The sequence below is a fragment of the Anolis carolinensis genome, chromosome 1 (assembly GCF_035594765.1).
Source record: "Anolis carolinensis isolate JA03-04 chromosome 1, rAnoCar3.1.pri, whole genome shotgun sequence".
Lineage (NCBI taxonomy): Eukaryota > Metazoa > Chordata > Lepidosauria > Squamata > Dactyloidae > Anolis > Anolis carolinensis.
This window is the reverse complement of record NC_085841.1, coordinates 327,132,445-327,156,404: the sequence shown is the minus strand read 5'-3', so window position 1 is coordinate 327,156,404 and position 23,960 is coordinate 327,132,445. Positions and strand designations below refer to the sequence as shown.

The window sequence follows — 23,960 nt, the reverse complement described above, 5'->3', positions numbered from 1 at the left end:
AGTTGCCATCTTTTGTTTTACCTCAAACAGCAAAATTTGTTAGACCGGCCATGTTCATAAAAGCTTTGATTGATGTATTGGTAGTCTCAAATCATGAAAATGTTACACTGTCAAAGCATGACACCAGGACTTAGAGAGAGCTATGGCTGCTTATTTGTGTTTGGTGTGAAATACAATGGGGGGTGGCATTGAAAAGAGTCACTGAATATTGTCAGCATGACTGCCTCATTTACAATGTATGGCATGATTCTTAGCTTATCGTGTTTCAAATAAATCTGCCATTAAGAAATAGCAATCATAAATGTAATTGACCCACTAACGATTACCCGCTTTGAAAAATATTGTACAAACAGTAGGATACAACGGCAGTATGGAACAATCAGGAGTGGGAAGCACTCCCTTCAAGAATCAGTCAATGAAAACCAAACCACAGTCTCTATTAGAAACAGCTTAAGAAGAGAGCAAGCTACAGAAAAAAGGGAGTAATAAATGTGGAACTCCCCTGGGAAATAGGGCCTAAATATTTTCAGATACTCTCTTCTGAAAGAATAATGCAAAAGGATTTCATAGTGGAGACAGTCTTACAATTAGGAGCCTGCAACATTGCAGGAAGGAGGCAAAAATATGCAGCAATCTGAGAGAGACAAATAAAGGTCTGCAAATGTTTAAATGTGCACCCAACGGCAAAGCTTCTAAAAAGCCTAAAAACTAGATGCTTTTCTTTTCCCTCCTCTGTTTTGTTAAGTAAAATACAATCATGTATTCATTTAAGATCTATCAGCAACCAAAGGGACAAGTGGGAAGAGTGCATATCTACATGGTGATGCAAATGAGACATATTGAACAAGGTAGGAAAATGTTCAGCTTGTGGTTTTTATTGGAATCGTGATTATGTGCAATTTATAAATTTAATAGACATATTTACTTTATTTTGAAAGAATGAAGATCCTGAGTGTGTGTTTGCATTTATATACATATCCATGTAGATCAAGTTGCAGAATGCCTTGGAATCAAATTACATCTTGTAATCAGCTAGCCCTAAGCCTCATGTTTAACCACAGCCAGTTTTCCTAACACTGACTGGCTTGTCAACCAATAGTCATCATAGTTCATGACCTGCCAACAAATAACTGTGAATGAACTGTGAATCTTTTATACTGCATAATTACAGTGTTATGATTCCACTTTAACTGCCATTGTTCCATCCTGTGGAAGCTTTCAATTTGTAATTTCTGGAGATATATAGAATTCTCTGCCAGGGACCTCTGGTGTGTCCCCAAACTACAAATCCTAGGATTCTGTGGGATACAGACATGCTACTTAACATGGAAACAAAGTGCGGATCTAGTGGGAATGCACTTAAGCATTTAACAACTGGGAATCCAGCATAGTGAGCATGAAACATCTTGCTAAGCTATTCACATAGTCAGTCAAATAGAAGATAAAATGAATGCACCAAAAGCTTTGTTATAATTTGGTATTCTCTGTACAAGTCTGTAAGAGATAAAGAGAATTTTAGCACAAGTTGGATACAAAAGGGTGTGGCAAAATATTGGGTTTCTTGGTTCTTGATATGCCTTGCTACCAAATTAGCAGCAATTTTTCTTTCTTCCAAATATATTGCCAAATAGAATAACAAATACTATCCCCTTTTTATGATCAGAATTTCTTGCCAATGGTGTCTGAGCACCACCAAGCTTCAAAACCATTGCCTGCATATCTTACCGTTTTGTAAATTATCACTTACAATGGGGTTAGGTAATTCTGGTGCTCCAGGTGTTGGCCTACAGCCCCCATCATCTTGGCTATTATCTATCCTGATGGGAGCTAGAGTTCAAGAGCACTGAGGATTACCATGTCTCATGCCTGGTCTCACATTCATTACTCTCATGCCAGCCGTAAGAAAAACAATAAGAATTCAGCCAACAGCTTTCTAAATCCCAATGTTGTAAAGCAAAAAATATGAATATAGCAGAATGCTTCCTAGTTAAGGGAGACCTCTCACAATATTTCTGTTCATGGCCTCAACAACTAAATTCCTTTAATTTTTTACCTGTTGGTTTGGGTGGCAACTCCTTTCTTTAAAAAGAATCAGCTGGATCAAGATATCTGGTATCTAGAAGAAAATGCAGGCTGGAATGTTCCTTACTATGAACCACCAGATAGATGCCAACATCCCATTAAATTATAGTGTACCTACCTGGCATAATCCACCTCAGAAAGCCAGAAGAGGGCCAGCCAGTTTCTGTATATTTTAATTTCCTATGAGTCTAGTCTCAACTATTTCTTATACATACATTTTAAGGTTATGTTATTCTAGTTCCACTTATTTGCTAACAAATAACGTAAGAGGTGCTGTTGAAATATTTTGAATGAATAACCTATAGTATCCTTCCCCAAATGTAGTCAAATGTCCATCCTGATGGGATAATAATGAGACCTGACTTTCAAAAAAAAATCTCAAACCTTTCCAAGCTTTGTGTGTGATCCATTTATTTCTGAAAGGCTCACACAGGAGACCCGAGGCATTTTTAGTCTGAAACATTATGATTCAGGCCTGCATGCCTTGTGCTCCACTTGTCAAAATACAGCCCACCAGCTCTATATTAAGGGTTGTGTGATATTTGACAATCCCCAGTTTTGTACTCCCAGCCAGAGAACAAAACAAGAGATATCTCAAATAGGATTTTCTATATAGTTGGTAAGGTGCCATTAACTTTTCCCTTTATAAATTATGCAAGCTTCTTTATTATTTCAGTGTAAAACCTGGATGGACAAGGGATTTTAATTCTGGAAGGTCAGTCATATCCATTGAGTTAAAATACTTCCAAAAGATTAAAGAAAGGCACTTGAAGGCAGGGGAAATCTTGTCTTGATTATAAAATGCTCTTTAATGGTGTTCAGTAAAGATGATTTAAAAAGAATAACTGCAACTAAAAACACTACTTGCTTGATTGACTGTCGTTTCTTGGAGGTGGAAGATAAAGAGAATTTAAGCACAAGATGGATACAGATGGCTTCACTGATGTGTAACAGACTGTTCCACAGTGGCTTTACTCTGTTACTCTATGGGCAAAATTACAGCAAAGCACCTGAGTTGTATAATTTAATTGCTTTGGGTTCTGAAAAATTATCTTGTTATTAAAAAACTGTGATATGGGAGAGTCCAAAGGCTTTGAAACCTCACCAAAAGCCCAGGTACATCTATATGCATTTGAATATGATTTGCATATTCCTATCAGCTTTGTTCAAATGTTTTCATTTGTCTAGGAAATGGTTTTGGAGTTCCTAACTCAGAAAAGTTTTGATTCTGAATAAGTATGTTCGAGCTGCTATTGGTAGGTATAGTAAAGGTAAAGGTAAAGGCTTCCCCTTGACATTAAGTCTAGTTGCGTCAAACTCTGGGGGGTAGCGCACATCTCCATTTCTAAGCTGAAGAGCAGGCGTTGTCCGTAGATGCCTCCAAGGTTATGTGATCGGCATGACTGCATGGAGCACCGTTACCTTCCCGCCATAGCAGTACCTATCGATCTACTCACATTTCCATGTTTTTGAACTGCTAGGTTGGCAGAAGCTAGGGCTAACAGTGGGAGCTCACCCTGGTCCCCGTGTTTGAACCACCAGCCTTTCAGTCAGCGACAGCTCAGCAGTTTAACCACTGCAGCTCAGCAATTTAACTGCTGTGATTTTATGCACCACCAAATTATGGTCTGCTAAAGATTCAGCATTATCAAGCCAGTGTGATATAATGGTTTGACCAGTGCACTGGAACTCCAGGGGACCAGCATTTGAATCCCTTCTAAGACATAAAAACATACTGGGTGACTATGAAAAAGTCTCATTCCCTCAGTCTGAGAGAAAAGTAATGGCAAATCTCCTATCAATAAATGTTGCCAAGAAAACCATATGCTACAATCACTGTGGGCCAAAATCAACTGTACACCAATAAATGTACAGGATATATGTAACTACAATAATTATTTCATGAAATGCTATGCTGTTTATGCATTTTCCATGTATAGTTTTATATAGCCCCCTGAAGAAGATCTTAAGAGCATTCTCAGAACAAATCAGGTTTTTAAGCTAATAAACAGACCACCTTCTGAGCATCTATGTTTATCTCCTGGAGAACCTCTGGAAGTCAGAATTGACAATACTTGGTGGGACAAAGAGTATGACCTGATATTAGGTATAAGTTTCCAGTTTTCCTAACACTACACCACAAATGCTTCCAATCAAAATGGATTTTTAGGAAATAGGTCCCCAAAACTCTCTATAAACCTTTAGGAATAGAATGCCTCACTGCTTTGAACTTTCTTTTTCTCACCTGCAAAAATCAATAATACGTAATTATTAAAAAGAACAATAAGAAATACTCTAAAACAAGTCTATACCTACAAATATCTCAAAACAGATCCATTGTTTGCCAATGTGAAAACTGTGAGCATCTCAGACTTAAATTCAGTGTTAGTAATTTCTACTGCTGACAGCTTCTCTGATTTGAATATAGACTATTAGCCAATATTTGAGCCCTTGGAAATTTCTGGCTACCTATTAGGAAGTAGTGTCCTTGGAATCAAATGGGGCAGATAAGCCTGCACTTGAGAAATTGCCTATTACTGAGGAGAAAAAAACACATGGAACAACAACCAGAACCACAGACTTTGTGACAAACAATGCTTTTAACATCCCACATTGTTATTTCAGTCATTGAATGCATGCTTGAGCTAATACCACAAGATACAGAAAGAAGGAAAAATTGGTGAGCACACTGACTACCACCATAAATGTACCTATTATAAAGTTGGAAGAGACTACAAGGGCCATCCAGTTCAACCCACTACTATGCAAGAACACACAATCAAGAACACCAGATGACAAAAACAAAAAAAGTAGCAAGTGGAGTTGTTATTTCTTGATGTGGACTTTCTCAAGACCTGTCAGGGTTCCATCATTGGGAAGAGTAAGAGATGCAGTCATCCCATCCTAAGCTACTCAGTACTTTTGGAGAATAGAGCTAAGTGTGCCATACCACCTTCCTTGCATCCTTTTGGTTAGTTTGCTGTATGGGGTTGGGGTAGGATGCTAACCCACTATCAGTCTTCATTGGGTTCATCTGCCAGCCCAGGATAGACTACAGTACATAGAATAGAACTGGGCATGTTTAGCCTGCAGAAGAGAAGGCTGAGAGGAGACATGATAGCCATGTACAAATACGTGAAGGGAAGTCATAGGGAGGAGGGAGCAAGCTTGTTTTCTGCTGCCCTGGAGACACGGAACAATGGCTTCAAACTACAGGAAAGGAGATTCCACCTGAACATCAGGAAGAACTTCCTCACTGTGAGAGCTGTTCGGCAGTGGAACTCTCTCCCCCAGAGTGTGATGGAGGCTCCTTCTTTGGAGGCTTTTAAGCAGAGGCTGGATGGCCATCTGTCAGGGGTGCTTTGAATGCGATTTCCTGCTTCTTAACAGGGGGTTGGACTGGATGGTCCATGAGGTCTTTTCCAACTCTACTATTCTATGATTCTAGAGGGCAAACAATATTGTCCTATGCCTTAGCAGAATTGTAAGACAATGCCTTAAACCAAACTCGCCAAAGACATCTCTATAGTTGAGAATACAATGTGACACTAAATGGATCTTTGATCCAGTTCAGTGAGCCTCTTGCTGTGTTCATAAAGCACGACCTATTTAAGGATTATGAGAAAAGTGGAGGAACAGGTTCGAGATGCTGAAGCTGCAAAAAAAAAAAAAAAAGGGAGGGGGGGGCAATTTCCAAACAGAGAAGTGTGGTTATCAGATAAATCAAGCACACCTAGACCCAGTGGCAACAGTTTAGGTGACACAGTTCAGCACCTTGGATAGAACCTTTCAAGTTCAGATTAAAATGCAGTGGATTCACTGACTCACTGGTAAAGAAGCCATAAACTATCTTTGGGTGAATCAAATTATTATTATTTATTATTAGGTTTATTTATACCCCACTTTTTCTCTCCACAAAGGAGACTTAAAGCAGTTTGTAAACTGTAAACTGATGTCTTCAAGAAGCAGAGCTAATGCCTAAATCAAATTTCTCATCCCACAGCTTCACTAAAGTAGACCTATTCAATTAATTTGGTTTACATAAGTGTTGATTTAACATTCACTTGTTGATTCAATGAGTTGGGTTTGGACTAGAAACCAAATTTAAGATAGACACCTGAATCAACTACTGTTCCTGGGTGATATTCACATATCACACAAATGCTTTTGTAATTATTCCCAGTAAATGCAAGTTTATATTGTCTATATTTTTACATCAGTGACAACTCCACTGATCCATGGTAGATTCAGACTGCTCTAAATGTTATAAGCATTCAAGTGGTGAATCTATCCCACTGACTTCAGGTCAACTGATATTCTATGGATGCAATTACAAAACCACCACTTCCTGAACTGAATTTGAGTCATCAGGTTTCATTCAGGAAACTCTGGAGATTAGGAAAACAGCATTCAGCCCTTAACCCACAGGCAAAACACGTATTTGACTATAAGAAGGCTGGAAAAATGCCTATAACGTCTCTCAATCTCATTATCTGCTCTGTTATAGAAAGGACAGGATATAAACTAATTAAATAAATAATCAGTTAGTCCTAATTTGACATGTGTAATGGCAATAGGCAAGCAAACATCACTGGTGAGTGGAAAATAGTAAAAAAAAATATTTTTCTGTTCAACTATGTGAATGAAGGCACACAGATTCCTGTTTTCATGGGGAATAATGACCAAAGCTGTAAAGCAAATCAAGTTTTCATTGAGTACCTTTTCCTTTAACAATTGGCCAACCAATCAATCAATTAATATGGAAGACTTTAGTGTACGACAAGGTAGTAGTTAAATAGGGCTGCAATCTTTTTCCTGACAAACTGGTCTGGCATAGCTTTCAACTAGAGATCAGAGAAGTTACTTTGGAAGTTCAAATGCCATGCCAGCATGTTATGTCCATTCTGGCTGAGAAGTTATGGGAGCAGAAGTTCTAAAAGGTAATTTTTCTGAGCTATACACATTAAAGCCACCAATCACTACCAAACAGAAGAATACCTTTTGTGTTGCTTTTTTAAAAAATGCCTGCTCAACAGACTAAATTAGAGTAACCTCAAAAATAGACAAGCTCCTCCTTAATGAGCTTTCTGATCTTTCCCATATTTCCAATTAGCTTTCCAGAGTTAAAAATGGCAGGTGCCAAATGACCAAGTAAAGTTACCTTAACATTACTATCTTTCACACAAACACTGAATTGGGAGTAAGCAGAACTTATTTCTCAGTAAATTAGTCTAGCTGCTGGAGCCTCTGGTGGTGCAATGGGTTAAACCAGTGGTTCTCAACCTGGGGTCCCCAGATGTTTTTGTGAGGATTTCTGGGAATTGAAGGCCAAAAACATCTGGAGACCCCCAGGTTGAGAACCACTGGATTAAACCCTTGTGCTGGCAGAACTGCTGACTGACAGGTCAGAGGTTTGAATCCCGGGAAAGTGGGTGAGCGCCCTCTGTCAGCTCCAGCTCTCTATGAGGGGACATGAGAGAAGCCTCCTACAGGATGATAAAACATCTAACATCAGGGCATCCCCTGGGCAATGTCCATGCAGATGGCCAGTTCTCTCACTCCAGAAGCAACTTGCAGTTTCTCAAGTTGCTCCTGACACGAAAAAAAAAGTCTAGCTGCTCACACTTCAGCTAATTAAAGCTTCCAGTTTGACAACAGACCTACTCAGACATTAGAGGAGTTATCACCATTCATGATGATAAATAAGCCAATTTTTTCATTCTTGGCATGTCTGCTACTGGTATCCTCTTATCAGAATCTTAACTCTATCCTCTTATCCTCCTGAGAAGAGAGGGAGATGTTGTATAGGCAGCCCCTCATGCATCTCAACCATCAATGTTATCTCTAACATCTTCTGCATTATGAGGTCTTTCCTGAAAGTGGTTAATATTATTTATAGCATACTAGCAGAAATTATGGTTTTAGTTAAGTATAAATCATAGTATATATGAAAGCAGAAATGAAGCACAGTCATCTTATTCCAGCAATAACAGAAAGATGTGTGGATGCTGATTTGTGCATATGGATTTATTTTACTGTACATAAATGCAAATTTCCTTTCTCCATCCAATTCCAACTATAATATGTTTATAGTTAAATAAAAATATTATAGGGGTGTAGGGGAAAGAGAAACTCCAACTTCATCAGCCCAGATTGCACTAATAATTATTAGTATTGCACCTTTTGTAACTACTCCACATACTGGTTTGAAAAAAAAGCAACAAAGGAGTCTTTGTTGCTCTCACCACACTAAACAAATGCAGCTACTAGCCTTCTGGAAACACTTATTTCCATCATTTTTACCACTGGATCATGAGATGAGCCAACTATCCACATAGCATAGTCGGGCCAGGGGGGAATTCATGTTGCCCAATCTAAGGAAGACCTCTAAGCAGAGCTAATTGAAATATGAATGGCTGTTTTCCTGCTGATTTTCTGTGCAGTAAACTAATTTTGACACTATGTAACAGCTAGTAACTCTGATGAATAGCCTAACGAGATTAAGTACCTTTTTCACAAGTTATGATTGGACATTTCAGTCATTGGTGAAATTGGCTTTTTTTCATCAGTTCCTTATTCAACCCAGGTGAACTTCAAATGGCCAAAGGCATAATCTTTGTGCCACCAAAAATCCTATACCACAATCACAGCCCAAAGACAGCGACTTTGTAAGCAACAAGAAACAAGTTCCACACCCAAATTATGATTTAATAAAGACACAGCAGAATAAACTCTGTGATGCAGCAGTTTGAGCATAAGAGTTGGACTCTGTGAGACCAGAGTTGGAAACCCTGGTAAGTCATGGAAATCCACTGTGTGACCTTCGGCAAGTCACACTCTTTTAGCCAAAGAGAAAGGCAATGATAAATCTCCACAGAATAAATCTCACCAAGAAAACTTTAGGATAGAATCAGAGTTGACTTGAAGGCACATGCAACATAGAGTATATCTATACTGTAGAATTAATGCATACTGATAGTACTTTAACTGCCATGGCCTAATGTACCACTCTGTGTATTATTTTTGTATGAAGCATATGAATATTACAGATCTGAAAATGTTTACAATGATAAGTACAAAGCCATTTTGGGATGTTCTTTTAACTACAAACAAAAAATTAGAGCTGGGTAACATACATTTTAACAACTTATCTTAAATAGATAGTTATTTTGACTAATACACATACTTTGGAAGAAATAAAACAAAAAGCTAAGAATCTCATAATAGCATTAAAACAAAAAATTAGAGCTGGGTAACATACATTTTAACAACTTATCTTAAATAGATAGTTATTTTGACTAATACACATACTTTGGAAGAAATAAAACAAAAAGCTAAGAATCTCATAATAGCATTAAAACATGTTTATACTCAGTGCCGCATGAAAGCCGAGCAGCATTTTTATCTTTGTAACAGGATGACTAGGAGCCAGTTCAATCCAAATACGAATTTACTCTTTAATTAAATGAAGAACAACAGAAACATTTTAATTCATTCTTTTCTTCAAGGAGCCCAAGGTGGCAAACAGAGGACAGACATTTTAAACAAAACTGTATTGTCAAAGGCTTTCATGGCCAGAATCACTGGGTTGTTGTGAGTTTTCCAGGTTGTATGGCCATGCTCCAGAAGCATTCTCTCCTGACATTTCACCCACATCTATGACAGGCATCCTCAAAGATTGTGAGGACCTCACAACCTCTGAGGATGCCTGCCATAGATGTGGGTGAAACGACAGGATATAATGCTTCTGGAACATGGCCATACAGCCCGGAAAACTCACAGCAATTTAAACAAAACTGTTTGGAAATGAAGACTATCACCAACCAGTTAATTACCTCGCCTCTGATGATGAATATACCTAAAAAAACATATGTTGGCAAATTGTGAAATTTGTCTTTTTAAAGTGTATGTATATAAAGCCTACATGTGACTGACATGAAAAAGAAGCTTCCGCATGGATCTTCCTTCTAGGTATATAATTATGTGTTTGCAGCTTTATGGGGGAAAGGCAGGATCAACCCACTTGGGTAAGTCTGGGCAGTGTGTTTGTATCTTTTGTTGACAGACATAGATGCTTGAGAGGCACATCGAATTGGACATTTCAGGGACTGAGGTTTACAAGATAGTCAAGACATCAGAGTTCTAAAAGTGCCCATAGGGTCAGGCAGTGAGAAATAAATGCAGAAGAAAGCAAATAAAAATAAGCAGTCACGGACATATGATAGCCTTAAGGACCCTCCAAGGCCTATTTAGCTGACCAATGAATATAGCAATTATGTGACAGTCTCCACAAATCCCCATTCAAAGGTGCCATTTAAAGGGACAAAGTCATCCACAATGAAATCCCATCGATTTCAAGTTGGAAAGCAAAATACTGTTTTGCTTGCCTACTCAGAAGTAATTATCCCTGAGCTCAATTGAACTGACTCACAGAGTTTGTTAGTGAGGTATATCTATTGCTAATTTTAACAGTTTATTGCTTAATTTGGCTTTAGTCATGTCCTTAGCAGCCTTCAGCATTTTTTAAAGATGGAAAGGCAAACTAGAAATGCAAGAAATAAATCCATTTAAAGCACTAAGGAATCGTACACACTCAGTCTCAAGAAGCTACTGGGATTTATTTCTGAGTAAACATGCAAGAGATTGAACTGTATCTCTCATTTCAACCAACACTAGTACTTAAGAACGCTTTCTAGAAAGACAAACACAAATTCCAATTTGGACACAATGAGTTGAAGCAAAGAGGGGATTTTCCTTTTGCAAAAAGAGAACCCATTCATATTTTAACAAAGGACGTGGCTAAATCTTGTTTGGTGGTGAGAGAAAACAAGGCATCAAAGAAAAACAGCCAAAATCTTTATGTTAGGGATCCTTTCCACAAGATAGGCCTATTAACAGTTTGCTTGTTATTAGGAGGGTAACCTGAAGAGTCTGCTCCCTGGGAGAAACTCTGAGCCAGGACAATGCAGTACAAAAACAAACAGCATCCAGACACCATTTACTCCTACAGTGGGATCTTCAAAGGATGCATTTGCACTTTAGAATTAATGCAGTTTGATACAACTTTAACTACAATGGTTCCTGGAAAACCAAAGATTGGGAACTGCTGATTTATTGTAAAGGATGGACAAATAACACTTGAGTCACTGCTGAAGGTTAGTGTTGTTTCTGAACTCAAAGCTCAATGTTTAACAAGACTTACCCTCCAAAAATTATATTTAGAATCAAAACTTGAAACATCTTGAAAGTCAATGGAGCTTCTAGGAAGAGCCAAGGGGTTGTGGTGGGGTTTTTTTTATATAAGTAGGCAATGAATACCTCCAATACGTCCCTTGAAAATCCTGTGTTTGCTGTTTCAGTGATTTGAAGGACAATGTTTATGTTGATCTACAAGCAGTCTAGAAAATCATCTGATCACAACTTCCTAAAAGAACACCCCTAGTAGGCCAGCAATGGTGAACGGGAAAAGATGGAAATATGTCTAGCTCAGTGGGTTGCTGTGAGTTTTCTGTTGTATTACTGCTGTATGGCCATGTTCCAGAAGCATTCTCTCCTGACGTTTTACCCACACCTATGGCAGGCATCCTCAGAGGTTGTGAGGTCTGTTAGAAACTAGGCAAGTGGGGTTTATACATCTGTGGAAAGTCCAGGTTGGGAGAAAGAACTCTTGTCTGTTTGAGGCAGGTGTAAATGTTACAATTGACCAGCTTGATTAGCATTTAATGGCCTTGCAGATTCAAAGCCTGGCTGCTTCTTGCCTGAGGGAATCCTTTGTTGGGAGGTGTTAGTTGGTCGGGATGGTTCCTTGTCTGGAATTCCCGTTTTCTGAATGTTGTTCTTTATTTTCTGTTTATTTATTTACTGTTTATTCTTTATTATCTGTTTATTTACTGTTTATTTAATTTATTTAGTTTATTATTCCCTCAGGCAAGAAGCAGCCAGGCTTTGAATCTGCAAGGCCATTAAATGCTAATGAAGCTGGCCATTTGGAACATTCACACCTGCCTCAAACAGACAAGAGTTCTTTCTCCCATCCTGGACCTTCCATAGATATATAAACTTCATCCGTCTAGTCTCCAACAGACCTCAACAACCTCTGAGGCCTGCCATAGATGTGGATAAAACTTCATGGCCAAACAGCCAGAAAACACACAGCAACCTAGTGATTTCGTCCATGAAAGCCTGCCACAACACATCTGTAGCTCAGTTAGAAAAGGGGGGAGGTGCAATTAGAGGCCGGAATCTGTTTCTGGGCCTCCAACTAGAGCGGATGGATTAGATTGCATGAATTATAAGATAGATATTCCTTCTACTTCTGTTTCCCACTTACACAGCATAAAACTTTATCATCCTGCTATAACTGCATTGGTTGATTCCTATGGATTCAGCAGTTTGGTGAGACACCAAGAGTGGCCCCTTCCACACAGCTGTATAAAATCCTCATTGAAGTGGATTATATGGCAGTGTGGACTCAGATAATCCAGTTCAAAACAGATATTGTGGATTATCTGCCTTGATGTTTTGTGTTATATGGCTGTTGGGAAGGGCCAAGTAATTCTCAAACTTTGGTGCTTTCAGGCCCCATCTACACTGCCCTATAATGCAGTTTCCGAATACAGTTTAACTACACTGAAGGGCATTATAGAGCAGTGTAGATGAGTCCCCAGAGCCCTGGCAGCTTGGCCAGAATTTCAAGAAGTTCAAGTCCAGACCTGATGGAGGACCAAAGTTTACACAACAGAGAATTCTCAGACCCCCATCCCACCCCCTTGTAGTGCAAATCCCAGCGTTATATAGGATGGAATCATGATAGTGAAACAGAATTGTGGAATTTTAGGACTATCATTCTATTTTGCAGAAGGCCCCAGCTCCTATAGAGACAAGGCCCTGAGAAAAGGCCCTACATCCGCTTCTTTTCCTTGAGGCAGAACCACTTTGTTCTTCCAAGGACCTCCAGCCCTCCCTCCTTCTTGGCCCGCAGCGGCTCTTACCTGGCTGTACTTGGCTTCTTGCTCCAGGGAGCCTTTGTCCAGGCCGTTCACCGCCATGTGCTGAGCCGTGGCCGCGAACCCGCTTCTGCTGAGGCTGCTGCTCCATTCCTCGATCTTGGGGCTGTGGTACGGAGAGCCCTCGCTCACTGCAGGCGAACAGAAGGAGGGGATATGAGGGGGGAATAAATAGGCAAGGAGTGGCAGGAGGACCGATTTATTCAGCTCCCGGGGGAAAGAAAACTTGGGGCACATCTACACTAAACACCGAGTGCATTTGATGGAGAAGTCGGAGACTCCGAAATAGAGCCCTTCCTGCGCATCAGCTTGCGTAATGACCACATTGCAAGGCGAAATCGAATAATGAAGATCGCAGATGTGTATTGCTGGGTATGTAGGGGTGCTGAGTTTCATCCCTGAACAGCACGAGTCTCTTGTGTCATCAAGTTTCCAGTCCTCAATGAGTAGCTAGGCTAGAGACAGGGCCAAGCTGAGGGCTTTCCCCACATTCCTATGCATGTTTTCCCCCAAAAGGGCTTTGTCTTTCCTCCTCTTGCTAGCCATTGTCTGCACACCACCCCTTTGATGATGTAACAGTACCAAGGGTAAGCTCTCTCATCAGCAGAAATTTAAGTGAGGAGTGAAGTGTAGATCAGGCCTGGGCAAACTTCGGTCCTCCAGGTGTTTTGGACTACAATTCCCACAATTCCTAACAGCCTCGGGTCCTCTCCTTTTCCCCCTCAGCCGCTTAAGTGAAAAGGAAGGGGACTGGGACTGTTAGGAATTGTGGGAGTTGTAGTCCAAAACAACTGGAGGGCCGAAGTTTTCCCATGCCTGCTGTACATGTAGCCAAAGACAGGCCAAAGACCCAAGTGTAAACTGAGATGCGATGCCATTTGTTCAAGGTGATGATCCCTCAGACACCTTCTTTTTGGAAAGTAAATTCAGGTGCAAAATCAGCACCTGGCCTACGCAAGACAACACTGCCGAGGATCTTCTCATATGAAGAGTCTAGGCCAGTGGGTCTCAACCTGTGGGTCCCCAGGTGTTTTGGCCTACAACTCCTAGAAATCCCAGCCAGTTTACCAGCTGTTAGGAGTTCTGGGAGTTGAAGGCCAAACCATCTGGGGACCAACAGCTTGAGAACCACTGGCCTAGGCTACTTGAAGGACTCTCTCCTTCTCCAAGCCTGTTTCAGATCTAAGGTCATCAGGAGAGCCCCCCCTTCCCTTCCCGGGCTCTTTTGGCGGGAATAAGAGAAAAGGCCTTATTGGGAGCTGCTCCCAACATTTCGAACTTTTGGTTGTGTGAGTTTTACGGGCTGTATGGCCATGTTCCAGAAGCATACTCTCCTGACGTTTCTCCCACATCTATGGCAGGCATCCTCAGAGGTTGTGAGGTATACTGGAAACTAGGAATGTGGGGTTTATATATCTGTGGAAGGTCCAGGGTGGGAGAAAGAACTCTTGTCTCTTGGAGGTAAGTGTGAATGTTGCAATTGGCCACCTTGACTAGCATTGAATAGCCATGCAGCTTCAAAGCCTGGCTGATTCTTGCCTGGGGGAATCCTTTGTTGAGAGGTGTTAGCTGACCCTGATTGTTTCCTGTGTGAAATCACCCTGTTTTTTTTAGTGTTGTTCTTCATTTACTGTCCTGATTTTAGAGTTATTTTTAATACGAATTTCTTCCCTTCTTGGCTCATGTTCCCATTCCACTGAGCTTTGAGGAATTTACTTGCCTGGGTTTGTGCTTTTTACATTTTTTTCCAAAAAATATTGTGCCTTTTAATAACCTTTAATGAGTTTTTAAACGATAAATTTTTTATAGCTTTAGACTGCTTGAAAATATATGGCTAGATCAGGCATGGGCAAACTTGGGCCCTCCAGGTGTTTTGGACTCCAACTCCCACAATTGTGGGAGTTAGAGTCCAAAACACCTGGAGGGCCCAAGTTTGCCCATGCTTGGGCTAGATACTGCACGGTGTGATAATGGTTTGAACAATGAATTCTGTAGACTCTGTAGACGGAGGCTCGAATCCCTGCTCGATCATGGAACCCATAAATGAACAAAACAATAATATATTACAACATTAATTTCCCTCTTACTTGGAAGTAAAACTTTTGCCTCTCGATTGAACTACTTTTATTTTTTAATATGATTTTTTAGACTGTAATTTTCATGTCTGCCAGATTAATTCTTCCTCATCGCAGTTGCCGGGTGCTAAATCCTTTTGAACGCTATGAGACTGTTCTCTTAAGGAAACCGGTTCAGGACCGGCGTTGTAAACGAGGGGGTGGGTGGGGTTTGGGTCTAAAGTATCCAGGGAGAGTCATGCCTTCAGTCTGAAAGCCTTTCTTCTTGGGAGGGAAGGCTGCGAAACTCATCAAGTTGCCTTGACCCGGAGAAAAACAGGTGTTCCTGCCTAAAAAGATTGCCTCTGACTGTAGAAAGGCTTCCGGGCAGCGGACTTTCTCTCGTCCGGAGACTACATTCACACGTGCAGCTTGCACCGACATTAGGCGTTTACACTGAAGCAGATCACTCTCCATTTAATGACGATTACTCCCAAATAATTGTAATAGAATAAAACCCGTTGCTTGGGTTTGAGTATTTGGTGTTGTGGGCCTAACAAACCCCAGTAAACCAATTCATTTGGGTTGTGGGTCGACTCTTCTTCTCTTCAGTATACTTTTTTAAAAGGCAAAGGAGTCTCAATGTGTTGTCGATGGCTTCCATAGCCGGAATCACTGGGTTGCTGTGTGTTTTCCGGGCTGTATGGCCACGTTTCAGAAGCATTGTCTCCTGATGTTCTGCCCACATCTATAGCAAGCATCCCCAGAGGTTGTGAAGTATATTGGAAATTAGTCAAGTGAAGTTTATATATCTGTGGAAGGTCCAGAGTGGGAGAAAGAGCTCTTGTTGTATGAGGCAAGTGTGAATGTAGCAATTGGCCACCTGGACTAGCATTTAATGGCCTTGCAGATTCAAAGCCTGGCTGCTTCTTGCCCGAGGGAATAATAAAGTAAATAAATCTGGTAACAACCACTATGTCAGACTACACAGAGAAGCCATTGAAACCCACAAGCATGTGGACAATTTCAACAGAAAGGAGGAAACCATGAAAATAAACAAAATATGGCTATCAGTATTTTAAAAAACTCTAAAACCAGGACACTAAATAAAAAACAAAACTCAGAAAACAGGGGAATTCCAGACAAGAAACAATCAGGGCCAGCTAACACCTCCCAACAAAGGATTCCGCAGGCAGGAATCAGCCATGCCTTGAAGCTTACTTTTCAATGTGATTAATTGCAACATTCACACTTGCCTCCAACAGACAAGTGCTCTTTCTACCATCCTGGGCATTCCACAGATATATAAACCTTACTGACCTTGCCTCCAATATACCTCACAAACTCTGAGAATGCCTGCCATAGATATAGGCGAAACGTCAGGAGAGAATGCTCCTGGAACGTGGTCATACCGCCCGGAAAACTCACAGCAGCCCAAAGGAACCCCAGATTGAAAGTCTTCGGGATTTATGTGTACAGTATAATGCTTGGGATGTTGTGGAGCCTCCTTTTCTGGAGATTTTTAGGCAGAGGCTGGGTGGCCATCTGTCAGGGATGCTTTGATTGTGCGCTCCTGCATGGCACAAGGGAGTTGGACTGGATGGCGCTTGAGATCTCTTCCGATTCTATGCCGTATGTTAGTATGGGATTTCTACCTATGTGGAGCTTGCTGAATAGACGTACCCTCTCTAGCTGGTGGGCGTCTTTCCAAAAGTATAAATTCTGTCGAAGTCATGGGAGACCTTAGCCGTGGTTTTCACAACAAGTCTTAAATTATTATTTTTAATGGGGAATGTCCGGCGGCTCTCGATCCGAGTAGGGTGTGTGTGTGTGTGGGGGGGGGGGGGGGGGTGATCCCATTTCAACCCCCCTTTCACCTTGAGTAACTCCTAGTCGGACCATGTCCTGGTTCACCAGGCAGCCTTTATGTTCTGCAACAAGAACGCCCCTGCCTCGCCTCCCTTCACTGCCAGCGCTTGAAAACGGGTTGGACTTTTGATTTGTAAGTGTAGAAAACTAAGAATGAATCACAAACCGGTGAAGGGCCGGTGGGTGAGAACAGAAAATAGAATGAAAAGAATCAGACATTGAAATTAAAAAAACGAGTGAGGTGGTTGTGTGACGACCCTAAGGTGAATCTAGGGAGGTGGGTTTGGCAAGATGTCTTCGAAGAGGAGTTTGCCGTGGAGAATGAGAAAGTGTGACTTGCCCAAAGTCACCAAATGGATTTCCACAGAGAATTGAAGCAGGTATTCTAAAGCTCAAACCACTACTTTATTTTTATTTTTATATTATTTGAGAACACAGAAATTCTGGACCCCTCTAATAAACACCATGTCAGTCTACACAGAGAAGCCATTGAAATCCACAAGCATGTGGACAATTTCAGCAGAAAGGAAAAAACCATGAAAATGAACAAAATCTGGCTACCAGTATTTTAAGAACTCTAAAATCAGGACGGTAAATACAGAAAAACACTCAGAAAGCAGGAGAATTCCAGACAGAAAACAATCAGGGCCAGCTAATATTTCCTAAAAAAGGATTCCCTCAGGTAGGAAGAAGCCAGACTTTGAAGCTGCAAGGCCATTAAATGCTAATCAAGGTGGCCAATTGCTACATTCAGACTTGCCTCAAACAGACAAGAGTTCTTTCTCTCACCCTGGACTTTCCACAGATATATAAACTCCTCTGGCCTAGTTTTCAACAGACCTCACAACCTCTGAGGATGCCTGCCATAGATGCCTGTCAGGAGAGAATAATACTGGAAGATGGCCACACAGCCCAGAAAACTCACAGCAACCCACTACATCTTCCTTACTCTCTTTGGCCCCATCTGCACTGTCGTATAGCAGTTTCATAACGCAGTTTAATGCATTGAACTGCATTATGAAACTGCTATATGGCAGTTTCCGACATAAAAGGGACCTTAGGAAAACCTTGGCAAAGTTTGTTGGGAGGAGGGGGTCCTCTTTGTTTTCCCCCGAGGCTGAGAGAGAATGACTTGACGAAGGTGAAAAGGTCCAAAGTCCTAGTGCAGCGCTCAAACCATCAAACCTTGCTCTCAAAACACTCATGCATATATACGACTGAAGTCAGCCCATCCCTTGGTCTGCATGGGGAAAAAGAGTGCATAGAAGGCGAGGCAATTTCTCAGTGTTTGCAAGCCTCACCTTTTAAGAAAAGGCCCCTCAACACACAGAGAGACGTCTCCGAACTGGTGTCGGGAGTCAGCCTGGAATTCAGGCGAAAGCAGGAGCCTAAATCGGCCCACCTTGACGGATTTCCTCGGCCTTGCCCGGCTTAAGCAGCCAACCTTTTTTTTTTGCTCACTGGAAGTAATGGTATTGTGAAAGACGTACATTATGAATAAGTGGCCCTTAGAAACGGGTCTCGCAAGGCGTACCATAAAGTTCCCTAAATACAATCAGAAAACTATGGGGAATCCCCAGCTTTCAGAGGAATGTACTTTTGGAGTGGGGTAAAGGGATCCTAACCTGTTTCAGCAGGATCCCACACTGAGAACGGAGCAACTTCTACTGAAATCCAGGGATTGATTTTGAGATAAAAATATTTCAAAATCTATCTTTGAGGGGAAACATTCATTTCTCTCTGTCGGGGCCCTTCCAAGCAGTCATATAACCCAGAATTTCAGGGCAGAAAATCCCACAATATCTGCTTTGAACTGGGTTATCTGAGTCCACACTGCCATATATTCCAGTTCAAAGCAGATAATGTGGGATTTTATTCAGCTGTGTGGAAGGGGCCTCAGTTAGAAGCCAAAGCGATGTTAAATAGGTTCATATTCTTGGGGAATTCATAGAGCTCCCAAGACCAAATCTATACTTGCTTATGTCTAAATGTATATTATGTACATGTGTGCATGAGCGTGTGTAGAAACTCAAATAGAGATAAAATTACTTTTAATTACACTATGTAACACGATTTTTGTTCCTCGGTTATAAATGTAATTTCTTAATTGGTTCTATCATAAAAACATGGGGAAAGTTGATTAAACTGGAAAAAAACTTTGTTTTTGCCCGACATTCTGCAGCATATTTAGCTATAGTGTTTCAATGAACATCTCACAGAGTCTCAACCAATTCAACATAAATTGTGGCAGCCACAAAAACGAAGATTCCGGAGTATAACCATTATTTTCAAAGTAAGTACTGCACATTTAAACAGGAAATAACACTTTCAAACCAGGAACAGAGGGAACATAGTGAGATAGAGGGCCCTTCCACACAGCCCTATAGCCTAGAATATCAAGGCAGAAAATACCACATCATCTGAGTGTGGACTCAGATCAAAGCAGTTCAAAGCAGATATTGTGAGATTTTCTGCCTTGATATTCTGGGATATAGAGCTGTGTGGAAGGGCCCAGAGGAAATTATATATGCATGTGCATCTATCATTTGCCAGAATTGTGTGTCTATATATATCTCAACATAATCATTGTGTGTATCAATCATTTGCATATGTAGCTATCAGTTACAGTATATACATATACCAATCTATCTATAAAAATAAAATCTCTTCCAATCCTTTGAATAGTTGCCATATTGTTGGAAACCGCCCTGAGTCCCTTTGGGGAGATAGGGCAGTCTATAAATAAAGGTTGTTGTTGTTGTTGTTGTTGTTGTTTTAAGGGGCACTGTGTCTCCAGAGATGACAACTCTGCCTTTTATGTTCAAGGAAGTTCAGATGAAATCTCTATGTGAGGACCAGTCTGGTTGGAATATTAGACTTTGGAGACCAGGGTTCAAGTCCCCCTTGTAAACCCGTTGAGTGACTTTAGGAAAGTCACACATTCTCAGCCCCAGAGGAAAGGAAAGTCCCTTCTGAGCAAATCTTGCCAAGAAACCCCAGTGATGCTAATCAAGGTGGTCAATTGCAACATTCACACTTTCCTCAAACTGACAAGAGTTCTTTCTCCCTCCCACAGACAAACCCCACAACCTCTGAGGATGCCTGCCATAGATGTGGATGGAAGGAGAGAATAACTCTGGAACATGGCCATACAGCCCGGAAAACTCGCAGTAATCCAAAGATTCCGGCCATGAAAGCCTTGGACAACACAAAACCCCTGTGATTCGTCTTAGACTCACCATAAATCGGAAACAACTTAAAGGCGCACAAGAAATGCAACATCATCCAGTCAAATCTCAATGTAGAAATTTCCTGACTATGAACCCATGTGGGATCTATGTCTAATTTCGAGTGAGCTCAATGGAAGTTATTTTTTCCGTAACATTTCGCCTAGCTGTAGAAGGCTTTCACAGGGTTGTTGTGTGTTTTCGCCTAGCTGCTGTGGATCGGGTGGCATTGCCATCAGACAGGTTTCGCCTTTGCAGGTCTCAAAAACCAGATCACAATTTATGACTGGCTAGAGATGGCCTTCCTCTAAAATCTGTAACACATTCTATGTTTAATACTGTGTATTCCATTCAAAGGAACTGGAATAAAATGTCATAGGGAGATGTGAAAGCCGCTCTGGAGCGGCTCTGCTTCTACTCCGGAATGCCTCTTACTGCAGAGTAGCCCAAGTGCTGTAGTTGTGTGTCTCTGTGTTTTTTTCTTTTAATTAGGTCCACCTGGCATGGCTGGAGTAAAGCTTGCGTTCAGAGCAGGGTTGCATTTACAAGATCCAAAGGAAAGAATGGGAAAACTGAAAGAACTTGATCCCTTAATCAAGTTATGTGCGGAAATTAAGTTTATGTAGGACAAATGTGAATGGAAAGATCTGGCATTCCGTCTTCCTTACAGTTTCCAACATCCCCCCTCCCTCCCTCCCCGAGTTATTGCATCCTAACACGAAGGAAGGAAATTATAAGGCCTAACCGGATTAAGAACAACCCTAGAGCGGTTCAAATTTGCCCATCATCCCGCTCGTTGACAGCCACTGCGGAGTGATAACTACCTCTGGCATAATTGTTTCCTAGGTGGCTTGGGTGGAAGGGCGTGGAGTTCTTGGTTTTGCTCCCCTCCCCCCCTAAAAGAATACACACACACACACACACACATATATACTTGGAGACTGGATTGCTGTGAGTTTTCCGGGCTGTATGGCCATGTTCCAGAAACATTCTCTCCTGACGTTTCGCCCATATCTATGGCAGGCATTCTTTGTGAGGTACTGTATATTGATTGTGAGGTACTGTATATTGAAAACTGAACAAGGGAGGTTTATATATCACACTTGCCCCCCAACAGACAAGAGTTTTTCTCCCACCTCCCTTGCTTAGTTTCCAATATACCTCACAACCTCTGAGGATGCCTGCCATAGATGTGGGTGAAACGTCAGAAGAGAATGCTTCTGGAACACAGCCATACAGGTCGGAAAACTCAGAGCAACCCAATGTTTCCAGCCAGGAAAGCCTCCCACAACACATTGGAGATTTTTGTTTTGAAATATGAGGAAAGATCATAGGAGCGCTGTGACAAAGGGTACGTCTATAATGAATGCAGTTTGGTACCACTTTAACTGTAAAGGCTCAACGCTATAGAATCGTAGGCAGGCATGTAGGGGGGGGGGGCTTAAGGGGCTTCAGCCCCCCCCCCCCCGCGAAATTCTCAGGGTGTCCGAGAGAAGGCCTTACATTTATTATTTAAACTGTTATGTTTGTTCATATCATGATCTGATCACCATGCTCAATATATCCCATATGCATGGGGGTATTGGGATAACCATACAAAAAGTTTGCTAGGATAGATCCTCTCTCACTCAGACTCAGCCCCACCCCCCAAATCAAAATCCTGGCTACAGGCCTGATCATAGGGGTTGTAGTTTTACAAGGTCTTAAGCCTTCTCTGTCAGAGACAGCTGTTGCTTCACCAGACAACAAATCTCAGGATTGCACAGCAATAAATAATGGCAGTCAAAGTGGTGTCCAACGCCATTCATTCTTCCGTGCAGATCCACCCACGGATTGCAAGACAGTCTCCTTCCAAAGCCCTTTTACACCGAAGCAAAATCCATTGAAATCGAGCAAATGCATGGAGCGGAATCAAAGCCCTGCGCTACTGTTGGGAAGAGACTCCTGTTGGATTTCAGATCGATGTAAACACGCAGGTCGATGAGTTTTGGAAGAGTGTGTGTCAGTGGGATAGGCGATGGTTTTTCCTCTGGAGGTTTTCAAACAGAACCGGGATGACTATCTGTCAGGAGTGCTTTGGTTTGGTGTTCCCGGATGGCCCTTGTGATCTCTCCCAACCCTATGATTCTACCTTGCATTCAAAAATGGGCAAATCTCTCAGCTTCAAAGGGCAAACTCCTTACTGTGCAAAGCTTAGTCGGAAACCACCTTGATGGGGCTTGAGAGTGACCAGAAGGGTGTGTCTACAGTGTAGAATGAATGCAGTTTGACACCGCTGGAACTGCCATGGCTCTATACTATGGACCCATAGCAGGGAAAGCTAAAGATCTGGTAAATTCTCATGAATCCATGGCAGTTGAAGCGGCGTCAGTGCATTAATTCTACAGTGTAGATTAGGCATGGGCAAACTTGGTTTCTCCAGGTGGTGAAACGCTTAAGCGGCTGAGGGGGAAAAGGAAAGGGTCTGAGGCTGTTAGGAATGGTGGGAGTTGAAGTCCAAAACACCTGGAGAGCCCAAGTTTGCTCATGCCTGGTGTAGATAGAACCTTGAAGGCAAACACGGGTTTAATGTGTGCTGAGATGCATCTGTTTTCCGGGTATGACAAATACACAGGGCAAAGGAAATACTACGGGTGTTCTCCAGGGCCAGAAAGTCCCAGTCTTGCAACAAGACCTGGGGAGATTTCAAAGACCACCGCGGCCCTGGTTGCCACTTCAACACAAATGCAGGAAAACTCTTTCTCTCTCGGTTGGGAGGTGGATTTCAGCCTCCTCTCTGGACCTGCTGCGACCACCCCAGTTCGCCCCGCACATGTCTTAGGAAACCGAGCTGTCTCTGGCGAGCTCCCAGTTCGGCTGATCTCTCACTTTCCCATGAATAGGGGCTTCCTTTTGGTGTCAGCAAGGTCAGCTTCTCCTATAAATCAAGGGCAAGCAGCCCGCAGAGGCGAGTGAGGAGAAGCCCCCTGCTCGGCCCACTGCCTGGTCCTGCTGTGTAGGAAACCTGCGTGGACAAACCACGCTAAATCTCACAAGGTCTTGCCCCTCTCCTCGCTCCCTCCACCAGTCCCACGATGACTAAGGTATAGCCACGCAACAACCCCCGCATAAAAATATCTGATTGTTTTTTTCAGGACTGGCTAAATGCACTTCTAGGGAGAGTTGGGCTTTGAAAGGAGGAAACCCGTGCCCATTATTTCCTTACAACGTTATTTTATTTTTACCTACAGGAATTAAAAGGGCTTGAAACAGAATCTAAAATAGGAGGGGGTTTTTTTCTTCTTCTCAGTGTGTCTATTGATCAGAGCATACAGATATTTAAGGTGTGAGGCAAATCGAGAAGCAATAGACACAGTTTAAAATTGAAGACAGTGTTTGTGTGTACAGTGTATGTTTGTACGTACTGATGGGATTATTATTATTGATCTGTGTTATACCCTGTCTCGACGACAGGCGGGTTATTATATTATTATTATTATTATTGTTGTTGTTGTTGTTGTTGTTGTTATTATTATTATTGATAATTAATAATAAAAATAAAATAATTCATAATTATTATTAATTATTGTCATTACCCGTCTGTCTTCAAGACAGGGTATAACACAGATCAATAATAATTATCTCATCAACACCTACATCAATAATTGTAACAATAATCCCACCAATACCTAATCAATAATAATAATAATCCCATCAATAACAAATCAATAATAATAATAATC

At 41.5% G+C, this 23,960-nt stretch overlaps 1 protein-coding gene across 1 annotated transcript in view; it reads right to left on the bottom strand.

Annotated features, from left to right (window-relative positions):
• The window catches only part of pax9 (paired box 9), a 51,759-nt gene that overhangs the window by 21,157 nt on the left and 6,642 nt on the right, over positions 1 to 23,960 (bottom strand). Inside the window, exon 3 of the mRNA XM_062968295.1 lies at positions 13,074 to 13,219. Within this exon, the coding sequence (XP_062824365.1) occupies positions 13,074 to 13,219 (146 nt within the window). The remainder of the gene's footprint in view (positions 1 to 13,073; positions 13,220 to 23,960) is intronic.